Below are 16,875 nucleotides of genomic sequence, written 5' to 3'. Positions count from 1 at the left end.
AAAATAAATAACCTCAGTTTTTCTCCACATTATATCAAAACTAATATTTTGGATTTTTACAGCACATTGACATTTATTCTCAAGTGTTTCAGATTCACTTAAAGTCTGTTTGAGCCTCATCTGAGCTCAGAGTACACAACTGATTTTCATATTTTTGGAGAATCGTTTTTTTGGAGTTGGCTGCAGTTTGCTGACATGTGGAAACAAGTATTCTTTACAGGGAGGGGCAGACCATTTTTTCTTAAAAACAATTCAAATATTCAACTTTAGAACTCAAAGAAACACTTCTTTCCAAACTGTAATGTAATGGGAAAATCATTTTGCTTTTGCATGTTTCAGATTTAGAAACTGAATAATTAACAAGACATTTTTGAGCAACATTTGAGGTATAAAAGGAAACAAAAAAAAAAAAAATGTAGTTAAAATTGCATAAGGAAAAGTTCAAGTAAAAAATATATTCTGGATGATGCGATAAATTTAGCAGAATGTCCAAGTTGCTCTTTGCCACACAATGAACGTGAACAACGGTCCCTATCCTAATCCAATTTCACTGTATATGAAAAAAAAAATAAAAATATATATATATTTTTTTTTTTAGGTATGCGTGTGTGTTCTATGCAAGAAAGGATGTCATAAGGTTTGGAATAGCATGAAACCGATTACATGATTTTTAATTTTTGGTGACTATCACTTTAGGTTCATAGCAAACAAATCAAAATTATGGAGGGGCCAATGGATTTTATATAAAAAAAATAAAAAAAATTTACAAATTTTGCATGCAGTCTGTGTGCCTGCACATTTGTATGAAATCTCAGCAAATGTGTGCGTTTTGTCATTTTGAGAAGGATGCGCTGGCTTTGGGCCGTGTTTAGACCCGCTCGCCGGCTATGAGGGTAAAAGCTAAGAAGAGTAGCCTCAAATACTCCAGAAGCAAAGACGTGCTCAGACTTGCCCTACTTATATGCCAACAACGAAGAAAAGAAAAAAAAAAAAAAAGTATCGGGGTCTTTATTGGAAAACCTGAGGTGTCAGAACTCATTTTCATCCCTTATGACAGCTCCTGCTTTAAGCCTATAATGTGCATTTGAGAGCGAGCTTTTAAACAGTTATCCCTAACACACAAGTTGTTTTTGTGATTCACTCAGTGATATCATACCATAATTGGGGCCTAAAAAGACAGAGGCAAAGGCCCAGGCAGAAACCGATTCAGGAAGATAGCAGAAAATGACCTTAAAACCTTTTCAGCAATGAAAAAAGCCCCACATTTAGGAGCTCGCACAGGTCATCAGAAACACCGCTGAATGAACGGAAGGGCTTCAGAACCAAGGACAGAGACGTGGACTCAACTCTACACCGATACACTGGCCGGTTTTGAGCATTACTGCCTACCATCTTATTTATTATTACTAAATAAATGCAGAGAATGAGAAGGAAATTGTTTGAATGAAAAAGAAAAAAAAAAAAAATCTGTTATCAATTATTCACCCTCAAACTGTTCCAAACCTCCTGTTAAATTTCTTTCTTCCATTCAACACAAATGTATTTATTTTGCCTGCCTCCTGAAAATGAATGGTAATGAAAAAACATTTCATAAACGCAATGTTCTGATATCTTCTGAAACCATATGATCTTTGAGTGAAGCGATGACTAAAATTGAAATGATTATTTCTTAAAAATCTTCCCCTCCAACATCAAACCTGATGTAACATGTCTTGATGTGCCAATTCTAAAATCAGTTTTATGGACAAGAGCAGCTAAGACATTCTGCAAAGCATCTTCTTTTGTGTTCTACTGAAGAAAGAACATGTGAACTAGCATGAAGATGAGTAAATGAAATATTCCTTTAAACAGGGACTGCAGCTAAATGTCCAGCGTGCATGTCACTCATATTACTCCTTTAAGCAGGTTGTGTTATAGTCATGTGGAATGACATGCGGTTTATTAAAACAATACAAGCATAATTATTGTGAAACATCAATGCCAGAAGGATTCATAGGAGTGAGAAAACATTATCACAACAATACTAAACACAGGCGGTTGTGCAACACAGAATTTACGAATGGTTCATCTGTGAGGTTGGTTGAGAGGAATGTTGTTTCAGGTAGCAGTGAGAAGCCCACTGCGGATCAACTAGATTACAGTCAAAATGCCCCCATGCCTCTCCCAAAGCATCCCGAGGCTACACAAACCCAAGAGCATCATGCTTTAACCCTTCAGTTTGCCACACAATGACTCACTTACCACTTCCACAGTAATCCCAGAAATCCTCAGCCTGCAAGCCTTTGTATCACGTCTGGAAATTCCCTGAATGTGAGGTTACATTGGCATTCCACATAACTTCACAATAATCCCAAGCCATTTCTTCCTTTCTCCGTTTCTTTTGGAGGATAAAGTAAGCAATTTAATGGTCTTTAGAGTGGGCAGCAGAGTGAAAACCAAAGCCATCACAAAGTTGCAAGGCAAGCAACTTCTTGTCCTGTGATGGACATTTGCATCGAGTAGATGTTCTGAAGTTACAAAAAAGGTGTGAAATCTATGATATTCTTTAAATGAATCCATGTACAGTACATTTAAGAACAACTGTGGCTTTTTGCTTTTTTTTTTTTAAAGATCCGATGCAACTTTTTTTTCTATTCCAGGAAAACAGATAAAGAATATTGACGAGTCATCTTGCATTTACAATCGTAAAGATATTTCTGTCCAATCAAATGCAAGAGAATCCTTCCTCCCGTAATGCCACCTTTGGAAATGTTACTTTATATAGAAGAACCAATACTAATTTCTGAATCTACTTTGAAATCTGCCTTCAATTTGTATATGGGGTGAAGACACCAAGGACCAGATTTACTAAACAGGGCAAATTAGCACGAGAGCGTAATTCCAAAACAGCACCGATGGGCGTGGAAATTTCGGCGGGAGATTTACTAAAAATGCGCAAATAAAAAAAAACACTGATGCAACACCTCATTTACATAACGACCAACGCAATATCCCAATTGAAAGCAGAGCTGATGTCCATCAGGTGTGGGTGATCTACTTACAACACGCGCAAAATAGTTTAAGGCATGCTTTTTTTTGGACGTTAAATAATGGTGCAAATACTAATAATTTCACGAGCGCAAATGTTAGTAATTTGCATTGCGAGATTCATTTGAATACTCTCCTCCCATAAATTGTGTGTCTGAAAGGGAAACTCCTACAAATGCATATTGAGAAAGTTCAGTCAAAAATAACTGACCATGCCTTTTCAGTGCTAATTCTTCACTGCGCGTCTTTAGTAAATCCTGTACAGTACTATTTTAACATCAAAAGACTTTGTGTTCGTGCTAGCTGTTAGTAAATCTGGCCCCAACACTTTTAAAAATAAGTCGTTTATTAGCAATGATGGTTCCATGAAGAACCTTTAACATCCATGGAACCTTTCCATTGCACAAAAGGTTCTTTGCAGTAAAACAGTTCTTTAGATTGTCAAAATATACGCTCAGGAAGAGTGGTTCTTTTTAGAACTGTTCACTGAAAGGTTCTTTGGGCAACCTAAAAAAAAAAAATGGTTCTCTATGGCATCACTACAAACCCCCCTTTAGGAACCTTTCATTTTAAGAGTGGATGGCAACAAGATGTAAACTTGATAAATAACAAATTTGAAATTACTAGTCAAAAATGTAAACTAGTGTTTACTTATAAGCTTCGACAATAAATAATTTTTAGTACCACCTCCAACTAAAACAATCTCAACACAACTGCTTTAGACATACTTTTCAGTCTTTATGAATATGTTTAAAGTAATGTCCACTCACATTATATGAAGGCTCAGCATATATCAGTACTCTAAACAAAGAGGTCCCCAACCACCGGGCCGCGACCCACTACCGGGCCGTGGAAGAATTGCTACCGCGTCACAAAGACGTTCTTGGAAAATGTGTAGCTTATAGATATGATCATGACACTGTTATTTATTGTGCATTAATGATTGTTCTAATTATTCTGTATTTCCGTTGTATGTGATTGATATGGAGTAGCAATTTGACGATTTCATGTTAAATTAGTATATGATAGATTGCTCTGATCTGTCAGTCTATATGAGGAGTTAAACGGAGTGTGGATCCGTGATTTGTACAGACCAGACCCCTCTGTTCGGCATGCATGTTATTTCGAGATTAATTTGCCAATTTACATGTTCAAGCAATTGTAAACCACAAGAACAAGAAACGAAAGAGAACTCAATTTGTTACTCAGGCAATGTTTTCACAAAATGCCAAAGCGCACACAAGCATAGAGACGTGTTTCAGACAGCACGGAAATACAGGATTGATTCCTCCTTTGCATCTCCCTGCATTTAAGATTCATAGGCTACACATAAGATTGTCAAAAACCCTTCACGGTGCTTTAAATATTTTTTTTTTTCTTGTTTCTCGCTTATCTAAAAAAATCATTCGATCTGCGACTCAAAAACCTATATATATATTTTATATGTTTTTAACATGCAGCTTGATGCCTCATGGAGGCCCACAAGTTGCTGTCATGTGATCAACTGAATAATGCTGTCTTAATCTCGAGAACCCTCCTGTTATTGGATTCTTGGGGTTGTGGAATGAATAAATCATGGGACAATGAGATTTTTCCACAATGGCATATTGGTAACCTACATTGTTTGCTGCATCGGCACTAGTAAGTGTCACTATAAAACCCAAGACTTCTATCATATCAGCCACTACAAAAACAAATGTCCCCTTTAAAGGTGCACTTAATTTCTTATTGTTTATGTTGCACTACAGAAGTCATCTTGGACTTACTGACAACTAGTGGCATGGAGCATCATTTTCACGCAGAATCATGCAAAAGTCTTCAGAGATGGATGCCATTGCAGAAGTGATATTTTAAATAATTTTCAAACTTCTCAGTGTATACTTCACCAAAAAATGAAACTTGCATTACGTATCATTTACTCACTCTCATGTTGTTTTCAAACCTGCATTTCTTTCTTTTTTCTGCAGAACAAAAAAAAGTTAAGAATGTTGGTTCCATGGCCAAAAAAAAATAAAAAATAGGACCATAATATTCCCACAGAGTTCCACATGCATGAAGATTTAATATAGAGAAAACCAGATAGTATGTAACTATCATTATATCTATGGCGCTAGCTGAAGTGCCAAACACACTTCTCTTATCCTAAAACGTAAACAGCAATCTGTGCTGCAAACTCCACTTATGCCCATTTTAAAAGCTTATCCTGCTGTTATTGCTGCTCACAGAGGCCTGGTCTTTGAGAATGGAGCGGAACGTGGCGCTCGTCAGAGGTGACAGTCTTCACAGGCAGACACTGAGTGATGGCCATAGCACTCACCTTCCTGGGGCCGCGATCACCTTACACGTCCGCAGAAAGTCAGAGACCAAGCCTCACGCTTGACTTCATCCAACAAACAACCTAAGAGCCGCCGACGCAGGAAAGAGCCCCATCTCCTGTTTCAGAGGGTTATCTTCATGACAGACTGATGTGGCACCTTTCCTCATGGTGACACTGGACTTTAGGGAAAACACTGACTGCTCTGGTTTCAAGCTCCTCTGCTTGACATTACTGTGATTCTTTTCCTGTGTGGATGCACTGCGTTTAAGAAAAACCTTATGAGCACTCTCTCTCATATACAGATCTGAACTAACCCATAACTTAAGGTTACTTCTGTAAGCAACCACCAAGCAATGCACTAGCAAACACTCAAGACCCTAGCAACTGCACATCTACATGCTAAAAACACCTTACTGCTATTATCTACCATAAACATGCAAAATAACAAAGGAAAATTTCTCAACATTAAACCATTTAGGAAATTCACCTCCCCAGTTTCATTAGTTACCTTAAAATTCAAGACGAATTATGTGCAAATGGTATCAAAACAGATTACTGTGTAAGATCTATTGCTTTGAGCTCCAACAAATTCCAAAATCCAAAGCAAACATGTAAACAAGCAAACATTAGACAAACTAAACTGATGCTTAATATAAAGGTTTTGCACTTTTTGAATTTTTGTAGATCAGAGACCGCGCTGAGAACAGTCTGTGACAGTTTACTTTTAAAACGACAATCTTAAGTGCATGCAAGTAGACATACTTAAAGTTAATTAATTAACCAAGCTGGAAAATAACATACATATAAATGAAAACTTGATGTTAAAAGAATAAGGTATGTAGAAGAGAAGGAATATATTTCAGATGCTGTTAATTTTTCATTAGTTTTTTTAATTAGTCTAATTTTTCATTTTCACAATTTTCAATAATAGTTTATTTTGCAGCTCATAAAATTCCTAAACTTTAAAAAAAGACCATAAAACGTTTAAATCTAAATGAGGTCATAAAACTGCTAATATAATATTTATTATATACACACACACATACATATACACACACACACACACTAAGATATACAATACGGTTCAAAAGTTTGGGGTCAGTAAGCTTTTTTCTTAAGAAATTAATACATTTATTCAGCAAGGATGCTTTAAGTACATCAAAAGTGACAGTGAAGAGTTTTTCATTATTTCTTTTTTTAAATATACATATAAATTTATTAAATATAAATGTTTCAAAGAATCTAAAAGGGAAAAAAAAAAAAAAAATAGTTTCCACAAAATATTACAATGATTTCTGAAGAATCATGTGACACTGGAGACTGGAGTAATGGCTACTAAAAATTCAGTTTTACCATCACATGAATACATTTCTAGTTTAATATATTTTAAAATGTAAAGAGTTCTTTTCAATTGTAATAATAGTTCACAATATTACTGTATTTTTACTCCTATAAATGCAGCCTCCGACCATGAACAATAATTTTTCAAACACATTTACAGACTCCAAACTTTTTAACAGTAGTGCAGGTTATATAGAGAACAGCATGTCACGCCACAGGACCCTGCTTGAAATTTAATTTCAACTACGATGTTTAGAAACCCATTGAAAGAGAGGAACAAAGCGGGAATGCCGCCAAAATGAGAGTCTAGAAAATGAGCCGCCAAAAACAGACAGAAGAAAGGGCAAAGAAGCAACTGAAGACGACTGCACATTGCGAGCAAAACCATCAGTGCGTATGGGAAAAGAACTGTGTGTACACGGGTTCACGAGGAGCTCACGTGATACAGTTGCACCACAGCAGAGACGCTGTACTCACCGTCCAGGTGGCTGACTTGGCGGTGCTCGACTGCTGGAAGGTGACCTCGAAGTTGTGCGGCCCGGGGTAGTCAGTGTTGGAGGGGATGGCCGGGGCTGGAGACATGGCCTCGAAGGTCGAGTTTGGCTGGGAGTAGGGTGACGGCGTTGGCACGTTGGAGGTGGTCTCTGAGCTGTAGGGACTGGTAGACGCTGCTCTGTTCCCCAAACCTTGTTCCATACTGCTGCTCAGTAGGCTGTACTGAGACTGTGAGGAAAGGCAGAAAGAGAAGGAGAGTGAGGGAGACAGGTGAAGGAGGGAGGCAGAAAGTTGACTTTGAGGGAAAGAGGGAGGAGATAAGACTCCATCCACTCCACTTCTAGAGCTCCAGTTACACCGCGTCGGGGTGTACGAGAGGGAGTCGAGCCTCCGGGCGAAGGGTAGGTTGTAAAACACAACCGTAATCTGTCCGATGTCTAATTGCCTGCCATTCTCTTCTCTAACTTACAAACAAAACTCACAGATCATGCCCACCACTCATAAGGTTTTGTGCTAGAAGTACAGCTCGACAGATGTGTTAAAAGTAAAGCTCAGCTGGACAAAGACGTAATGACATAACATTAGCTAATTTGATAAACCATGTATTTTCATCCTTTTGATGAGTTGAGTTCAAAGTCCTCAAACATAGACAGTTTCTTTGTTGTGTTTTTGTTTCACATTTCCATGCATTGTTTTTGAAATGTCAGCATCACTATCATTCATTTTTGTTTTTTTAATCGTCCCATATCATTTGTATGGAAGCCAGTTTCCGCCACTGAAGAACTTTGACTTTTCTTTTTAAATTGCTTGTTATAAAGTCAGAATTGCAAAATTATATCTCACTTTATAACTCGCAATTGGAAGTTTATATTGTAATTTTCACTTCATTTCATAAAATAGCCCGTTTTATCTCACAAAAGTTCGCAATTCTGAGAAAACTAAATCTAAACTACAAGTTTATATCACACAATTTTGAGTTCTGACTTTATAACTTGCAATTGAATGTATATATGTCTCACAATTCTGACTTTTGTCTCTGAATTGTGAGATAAAAAGTGTCAATTAACTTTATTCAGTGGCAGAAATGGGCTTTTATACATTTGCATGGACATAAATGAATTACACAGTTTGCTGAATAGAGGTGGGTTATTACGTTTGAGTTATCAGACTTGCGATTTTTAACTACAAAATGTAAAAAAATGTTTTTTCCAGACTTGGAAGCCAGAGTCATATCTAGAAACCACAATATCAGATACTTTGGCTTGGATCTTTCATCTTGGGGCAGTGAGAAACCACCAAACATCCACCTAGAACACCCTAGCAACATCCAAGCCAGCACAACACTTTAGCATCAGAAGCTTTTACAGAAATCAAATGTAATTTCCTTTACACTTATTATATAAATATAAGAAAAATAATTGCAAAAACCTCAAAAAATACTAACATTGTCACTTAATTCATGGAGACATGTTTTGATAACTCAAAGTTCAGGAAAAAAGCATGATGGGTAATGATTCCCACAAAACCTGTGGACCAATCAGATCCCTGTGAAATGAGATAGCCAAACTGCAACACAAGTCAAGCAAAGAGAAAAACTTTACCTTCTTTTTCACAAGGTACATTGTCCAAACTGATAGAATCACATGTCCTCGGCTGTCAAACGACACACTGATGAACCCACAGAAACCAAAGTGAGTAAAACACTCATCTTGCAAAGTCTGCTCAACCTAAGATGCCGTCACCTGTTCTCGCGCTCTATGAACTGTCCTCTGTGGAGTCCTGATCCTCGTGGACACAGGGAACCAGAGCGGGTGGAGTCCAGAGAGACGGAGGTCAGAAACACACATTGTCCTAATTATGGCATACCGGCAGTCAGACAACACCTGCACAAGTATATACTTGCCGGAAGACACTTTCTCAAGACCCTGCCTACATGAATAACTCCATTCAAGCAAGCACAGCAGAAAAGAGCTATAGAAGGAAAGGTTTTACAGGTAGATGAGTTTTTCAAAATGCAATTAACTGAAAACTAGAACCATGAGGTGCTTCCTGCACAATTCAACAGAAGTGCTGCTAAGAGTTGCAAAGTTTTTTCTAAGTGATTATCTACGCTCTAAATCTCTACTTCAGTGTAAATTGTTCATCTGTTTGATCATGCACCAGGAGAAAATTGCAAATCTGACCACTACAAGCCACATCTCTCCTCAGCAAGCTGCAAGATTTGAAGAATCATTCATGCTAATAGTACTACTTCCATTTTATCAGTGTAATAGGCCTATATCCTCATAATAGATTTCTGAACTTTGTTACCTCACATAGGGTGCTTTCCAAAAATGATCTTAAGATGAGCAAGAAAATGTGAGAAACGCTGTGTCAGAGTCTACCACACACACAGAGGTGTGCCTCATCAGTAAGTCTAAACATGCTCTGTGACAAGTTGAAACAGAACAGAAGCATTGTTGTGTGTGTGTAACAGAGAAAAAGAGAGAGTGTTGTTGTGTGCACGTGTGAGTCTGTGTGAATAAATGATTTAACATTTCATTTTTGCACATACATGCTCGCTCTCACTCTCTGTATAAAATCCATATCATGAAGAAATGTCAATATGCTTTCACTATAACTGACAGCCACACTGACATTCATTCAAACCAGATTCAACTATATAATGAAGGCAGACTTTAAAAGTTGGGCAAATTGTCACATGCATTTTAAAAGTTATAAATGCATACATTATACAATAAATGTTTTTGCTTTTACATTTTTTTATTTACTAGTTTGTTAAAAATAATTTTTGCTGTAAAGCCTGTAATAAGCCTGTAATTTCTTCATGATATGGATTATATACAGATAGACAGAGAGAGTGACAGCGAGCATGTCCAGCACTCTCTCCACCCTCAATACCACGACTGAGGTGCCCTTGAGCAAGGCACCGAACCCCCAACTGCTCCCCGGGCGCCGCAGCATGGCTGCCCACTGCTCCGGGTGTGTGTTCACGGTGTGTGTGTGTTCACTGCTGTGTGTGTGCATTATGGATGGGTTAAATGCAGAGCACGAATTCTGAGTATGGGTCACCATACTTGGCCGTATGTCACTTCACTTTCATAAGGTGTTTAATGGCAGGTTTATTGTGACAATTAACCCCATATAGTGTTAAAACGTTCAATGAACTACTGTATGTGACCACGTCTTTATACAGTATATTATATATAATATATTCCAAAGGATATCTTTGCCATAACATAGTAAGCAGTGTGCAGGTGTGTCAGTGACCTGCAGAAATGGTTTCTGTACTAACATGAAAAAACAGCACCCTCTGCTGCAAACTGAAAGGACTGACATCATCGCATCTACTTAAAACTGCTCTGTTGAATCCTGATAATAACCTAATGAACTTAAGTAGATGCTCTGGACTTTGTAAACAGGTGTGAGACGACTGAACTAAACTGCAAAAATATCAAAATGTTGCATGCTGCAATATTTCTGTCATCCCTGTAAGTGAATCAAAACACAAAGTTGTGCACAGAAAGAAACATTAACAGGTGTCCGTCTTAAAGATATACTGCAGCTATAGCATTAAAACAGCTGAAGGTTTCCTATCAAGCAGCATCAGACGTTTCATCTCACATTAATAACGCATGAAGATGTTTAAATTATTTTTTAAATGATCATATAAAAGCCATTTTCGAGGATCATTCAAAATTAAGTTTAAGCATTTACAAACGCAGCTGTGCAATTTATAATAGTAGCTCCTATAAGTTGTATATTACAATAAATTATTTCCAAATCAACTACAGATAAACCTAGAATTGAAGACCTAGTAAAAAACAGACTAGTATTTTAACAGATGTATCATAGAAGATCCATTTATAAATGTAATTTAATATAATGATTAATAAAAAATAAAATAAAGGTCTCTAAAGTGTTAAGCCAGGCACAATGAATCTGGAAGACAGCGAGCAAAGAAAGAATCTTGCTCCTGAAAAATCAATGGAATCGTTCAGAAACCGCTCACCTACCGTGCTGTAGTAATGATGCAGGTCACCGATACACAGCATTGTAGCGATCCCGCTAGGCAGGCAAAAGACAGGGGAGATTCTCCCACTGGTCTGGTCATGTGACCTCACCCAAAACACAGGTGAGTTCTGCAATTCTCAGTTCTTCACGTCTCACGTCTTCACTTTAGACACTCTGAAAGAAACTAACTTGACACAACAACTCCAGGAAAGGTAACGCACTCCGAGTCGCTTTTTCTGATTTTCTGCCAGTTCTCTTTGCCCTGTCAGCTTCTAGATGCAGCCAACAACAAATCTTTGGCCCTCCCACTTTTTGGCCTCATGACTATTCATTAAGTAAAAAAGCAGGCCCAGACTTGCCCACTTGTCTTTTATACTATACCACTTTTTTCAAGGGGGATGGTTAGATTGTTAATTATTTTTTATATACGTCTTATTTTTGAAATTACCTACACTTTTCACTGCTAGAAAAAAAAAAATAAATAAAATTACAAACTCTTATTTTTGGAGCAATTTTCCATAATAGCCAAGTGAAAAATAATCATCTGAAAATCAGTACATTCTTGAAAATGCTTGTCCGAGTCTAAAGTGAACAACCAAAACTCAATAAGGAGAGAAAAATCCATATGACCTAGAACAGATCATTTACAGAATTCAGGAACTATTGAAACAGAAATTCACAAATATAGACACTGCAAAGCAGCGCACATTTTAAATTCATTTGACAAAACCTGTCAAAAACATGTTTGGGTCATATTTCACCCCCCAAATAATAATTTATTATTATAAATAAATATATTTTTTAAATAATTTCTCAAAACAATTAAATAATTAAAATATATTAGTACAGGCTCTCTTATATTATATTACATGCTATTTTAGGACAATTATGTTTTTTGTTTATCTGTTTGCTTGTTTTGCAGTACAGCAAAACACATTTCCAATGTGTTCAAGCACATTTCCACAATTCTCATTAAATGAAAAATTAAATGCATTAAAAAATTTAAAATGCAACAAAATCATTGTATATCATTACTATACATACACTAATTTATGTCGTTTTAATTATTTTTATCACTTAAAAAAAAAAAAAAAAAAAAAAAAAAAACTGTAGTACAGTAATACGAATCAAATAATGGAAATGACAAAAAAAAAAAAAAAAAAGTTCAGATGAATTCCGGTAATGACACTAGAGGGAAAATGCGCTTAAATGTCTTAACTATCCTAATGGTCCTAAAATAGGCTGCCTTTTTAATACAGAATATAATTTCTTATTTCTTTTGATTTTGGGGTTAGATGTGACCTCGTGAGATTCTGTGTGTCCATCTATCCATCCCTGTCTCCAGATGGGAGGCAGGAGCAGGTGTCATGTTCCGGGCTTGGCTTTTCTCACTAATTAAGGCAGCACAACCTCCCACTACAGCCTCCACTCAAACACCCCAGCCTGCTGCAGAGACCGGAGGGAGGGAAAAAACAGCACAGGAGAGGGAAACTAGGGACTGAGGAGGGAATCCTGATGGATAAGGAGGGAAAACCAACAGAGTTCAGTACAGGGTGTCTTTTTGTTTTGGATGGGAGGTTGGCATGATGTTGCTATGAAATTAAAGGGAAAGGTCATCATTACTCATCTTCAAGTTGTTCTAAACCTGTATGAGTTTCTTAATTCTGTAGAAGATTTTGAAGAATGTTGGTAGTATTTGTTTTGTTTGTTTTGAGGGGGCATCAACTGTTTCGCTACCCACATTTTTCAAAATATCCTCTTTTGTGGAAGAAAGAAACGCATACAGGTTTGAGACAACTTGTGGATGAGTAAATAATGACAGAATTAACTATGCCTTTAACTAAAGCTGCAGTCCGTAACTTTATTTGGGTTCAAAATTATCCAAAATCAATATCTTAGCAAGTACATAACCAGCCAGTGTTCAAAACTATTGCCTTACTTCAGCCCGATTCACAACTGTTATCTTATAATTATGTTTTCTAATTTAAGTGGCACGGTAGGTTTCCGCGGGAAATTCGAGCATGGCACTGCGTCATTACGCCACGTCTGTAAACATAAAGAAGTTGTCCCGGCTAGTAGGCTTTCACATGTGAGGATCCTGCAGGAGGCAGATCATTTATAGCCTTTTCTCACAGCAGCTAGAATTATTAAATATATCATTTTGATGGTGGATTGTAATCCAGAAAGGATTATGTGTTTATGAAACACAGGTGAATGAAATTAAATATTCAAGTTTTAAATGTGCTTCTGATTACAGACAGCCTGAGATTACACAAGATTTTAAAGAAAACCAGTTCAAAGGGAGCATAGTTTGCTTTTGGGGTGAAATTCGAATGGTATGACAATTAGATTAGACTGTACAGAAATTAAAATCTACACGCTAACACACCATACTCAGTCACACAGTGCTGCTGATGTTGTTAACATTAATAATTTGAGAATAAAGTATAACAAAAATAATAATTTGCACGGTTTTATGTGATATGAGCTAACCGATCCTTACCCCTAACCATTGGTAGCAGAATTTATAGACTTGTTACTTGTTCTGATGACAATATACGGTTCAAATTCTGATTTGGGTCATATTTCCAAGAATCTGTGATTACTAAGTGTTTGATTCACACCGGTGTGGTGACTGACAGCTACACATTCACCTCAAAACATTAGATTCATCCACGCTGAAGCCGTGCCAGAGTACAGCCCACGTAATAAACTATTTTGCACGTGGTTGCAATACCAGGTTTTCAACAGAGATGGCGACAAAGAGGCAAAACTTACGGACAGCAGCTTTAATATTCATTGTGCAAAACTACAAACAAGCTAAAAGGTTATTAAAATGAGTAAAAATCCAAAAAGAAATGATTATGAGTTAAAGCAGCAAAGATAAACTCATTCCATAAAGATTTGATTGGAAAAAAAGGTCATTTTCAAATGTTATTTGTCAACTATGGAAAGCTAAATTATGAAAATGTAAAATAGGCAAATATAAATATACACTCTTAAAAATAAAGGTGCTTCACGATGCCATAGAGGAACCTTTTTTGTCTAAATAGGTCCATAAAGAACCTTTAACATCTGAAGAAGCTTTCCGTTTCACAAAAGGTTCTTTGAGGCGAAACAAGGTTCTTCAGATTATAAAAAGGTAAGAAAGAGATGGTTCTTTAAAGAACCTTTGATTGAATGGTTCTTTGTGGAACCAAAAATGGTTCTTTTATGGCATCGCTTGAAGAACCTTTTAAACACCTTAATTTTTAAGAGTGTAAAGGTCTGAGTCCGAAATTTTTCAAACGTTGAAAAATAAATACGAACTCATGTTGTGTCAATCATATTTACACACTGCCTCCAAAACTATCGTCCGTCATTAAAAACAAATTCAGATCAGGTTCAATTTTCTGTGTTTTCGCATCCATAAGAATTTTGATAGGAAAGGATGATGAATATGAAGAAAACGGAAAACGCACATATGAAAATTTCAGACTCAGTGTGCAATGGTCCTAATGGTCATTTTCCGCCAGGACATTATCCAGTAATTTCACAGACAATGCAAAACAATTCAAAATACAAGTTAAACACCTTTAAAAACTCAATATAAATATAAAATACACCGTGCCCTACTTTTACTGTTTTACAATCACTTCTCCTTGAATGTAATGGCTGGTTTTACTGAGAATTTATTAGATGTTTGTAAATCTGCACACAGTGAATTCTCCACTGGCTTCTTACCATGACGTTGTCGTTCATGTCTCTCATGTCTCTCATGTGGTAAACGTCCATGCAGACTTCAGCGCGGTTGCTGGGCAGGCTGCTGGAAGCCACCCTGTCCCCCGAGTGTCCTGCCTGAGGAAGCTCAAAATATGTGCTGTCTGGCTCGCTGTAATAACACAGAAGGTACGTGAATCACAAACTGATGTAAGGTCATGTAAAAGCGTTCCCATACTGTGTATGAATTTTATGTACTGCAATTCACAAAAACAAACTGCAGTTTATTTTGAAATTGTGCAAATTAATTGTTATTAATATATCAATGTAAACGGCATTATGTAAATGCATATGAACTCACAGGGTACTCCACAAGTGTTCAAAGGTTGTACCCTCATCAGCGGTGGACGACTGGGACATCTTGGATGTTGGACAATCCACCGCAGAGCAGATCACACTGAAAATCACATCACAAACAAGAGTTACCAGAGGTACATGCATAAAGCAAAGGCAACCTTTAAAACAGTGAAATGACCTGCTACAGTTCAGCATGCATTCAACTGCAAACCAACAACCATAAAGCATTTCTGCTATTCTTATGTTAAATAGATATTTCTACCCGATTTATCCCAAATAAAGTAGCTTTGGATGTATAAATTCATGTATTTAGGTTGATTCAGCTGTATTACATTATATTTTTGACTGGAATAAAACCAGTTAATTTACCCGTCACCATTACACTTTTTTTTTTTCACAGTGTACGTCTTGTCTTTTTTTTCCAGTTGTATAGTTAAAAAAACATGAAGGTGAATTTAAGGGTGAATTATACCTTTGAAAATTTTTTTTTTTTAATCAACTGAGCCGAATACTCTAAAAAGAGATTGATGAAAATTACATTTGTAAAATAACTCTCTGAACCGCCCGATTGTTTAAAGACTGAACACACACAGGATTCAATTTGAAAGTAATTTCCACCCTGCTGCCCAACGCATCTCCTGAAGTTTGAATCCCAGCAGATTTTGAGGCTGGATGCACAGATTCAGAATAAAGATGCCAGGCTCGACGTGTCCGAACCTGCCTGGCACTGCTCCACTGTGACAGCGCTACAGACCACATACTTCCTCCATCATATTACTCACAGGAAATGAGGGCTATAAAAGACTAACCACACAAGAACAAGTCAACACAGAAAGTGAGTGGATCATCCTACTGTAACAAACATCCCATAAACAATTACACAATGTCATAAACCATCACAGAACTAAGTTCAGATGTGAAAGCAGGTTATGTCATTTAGCAGTAATTTATTAACATTAGTCATGATTTTATTTCATGTGAATGTAAGAAAAAAACATTACTTTTTGTAATGTTTAGAAAAGGCAAGATAAATTACTCAAATACCCATATCTTAATTAATATTAATATTATTGCTGAATAAAAAAACATCAATACAATCATACTGTGAATTATATTTATCCCAAGCTTGTTTAATTTTACTCAAACTTGTGCAATGAGATAAATTTGAAGAAAATAAAAACCCCAGTACTATTTTTTTTATTACACTGATGTTTCCACAGTGTGACAAATATGTGACGCTGGACCACAAAACTAGTCTTAAGTGTCAATTTTTTCAAATTGACATATCTGAAATATTATTACATAATATACAAGCTGAATAAATAAGCTTTCCATTGATGTATGGTTTGTTAGGATAGGACAATATTTGGCTGAGATACAACTATTTGAAAATCTGGAATCTGAGGGTGCAAAAAAATCTAAATATTGAGAAAATCTCCTTTAAAGTTGTTCAAATGAAGTTCTTAGCAATGCATATTACTAATCAAAAATTAAGTTATATAGTAGGACTATATAGTCCTATATATCCTATAGTAGGACATTTACAAAATATCTTCATGGAGCATGATCTTAATATCCTAATGAGTTTTGGCATAAAAGAAAAATCAATAATTGTGACCCATACA

The 16,875-nt window shown here is 36.5% G+C and overlaps 1 protein-coding gene across 1 annotated transcript in view; it reads right to left on the bottom strand.

The window, feature by feature from the left end:
* The window catches only part of LOC306847788 (tumor protein p73-like), a 39,710-nt gene that overhangs the window by 18,748 nt on the left and 4,087 nt on the right, over positions 1 to 16,875 (bottom strand). Inside the window, exons 2-4 of the mRNA XM_079381939.1 lie at positions 15,255 to 15,350; positions 14,918 to 15,065; positions 7,163 to 7,408 (exon numbers count right to left, since the gene is read on the bottom strand). Of these exons, the coding sequence (XP_079238065.1) occupies positions 7,163 to 7,408; positions 14,918 to 15,065; positions 15,255 to 15,350 (490 nt within the window). The remainder of the gene's footprint in view (positions 1 to 7,162; positions 7,409 to 14,917; positions 15,066 to 15,254; positions 15,351 to 16,875) is intronic.

Source organism: Barbus barbus, assembly GCF_936440315.1.
Source record: "Barbus barbus genome assembly, chromosome: 28".
Taxonomy (NCBI): Eukaryota; Metazoa; Chordata; class Actinopteri; order Cypriniformes; family Cyprinidae; genus Barbus; species Barbus barbus.
The sequence above is the reverse complement of the archived record's forward strand: the minus strand, read 5'-3'. Positions and strand labels throughout refer to the sequence as shown.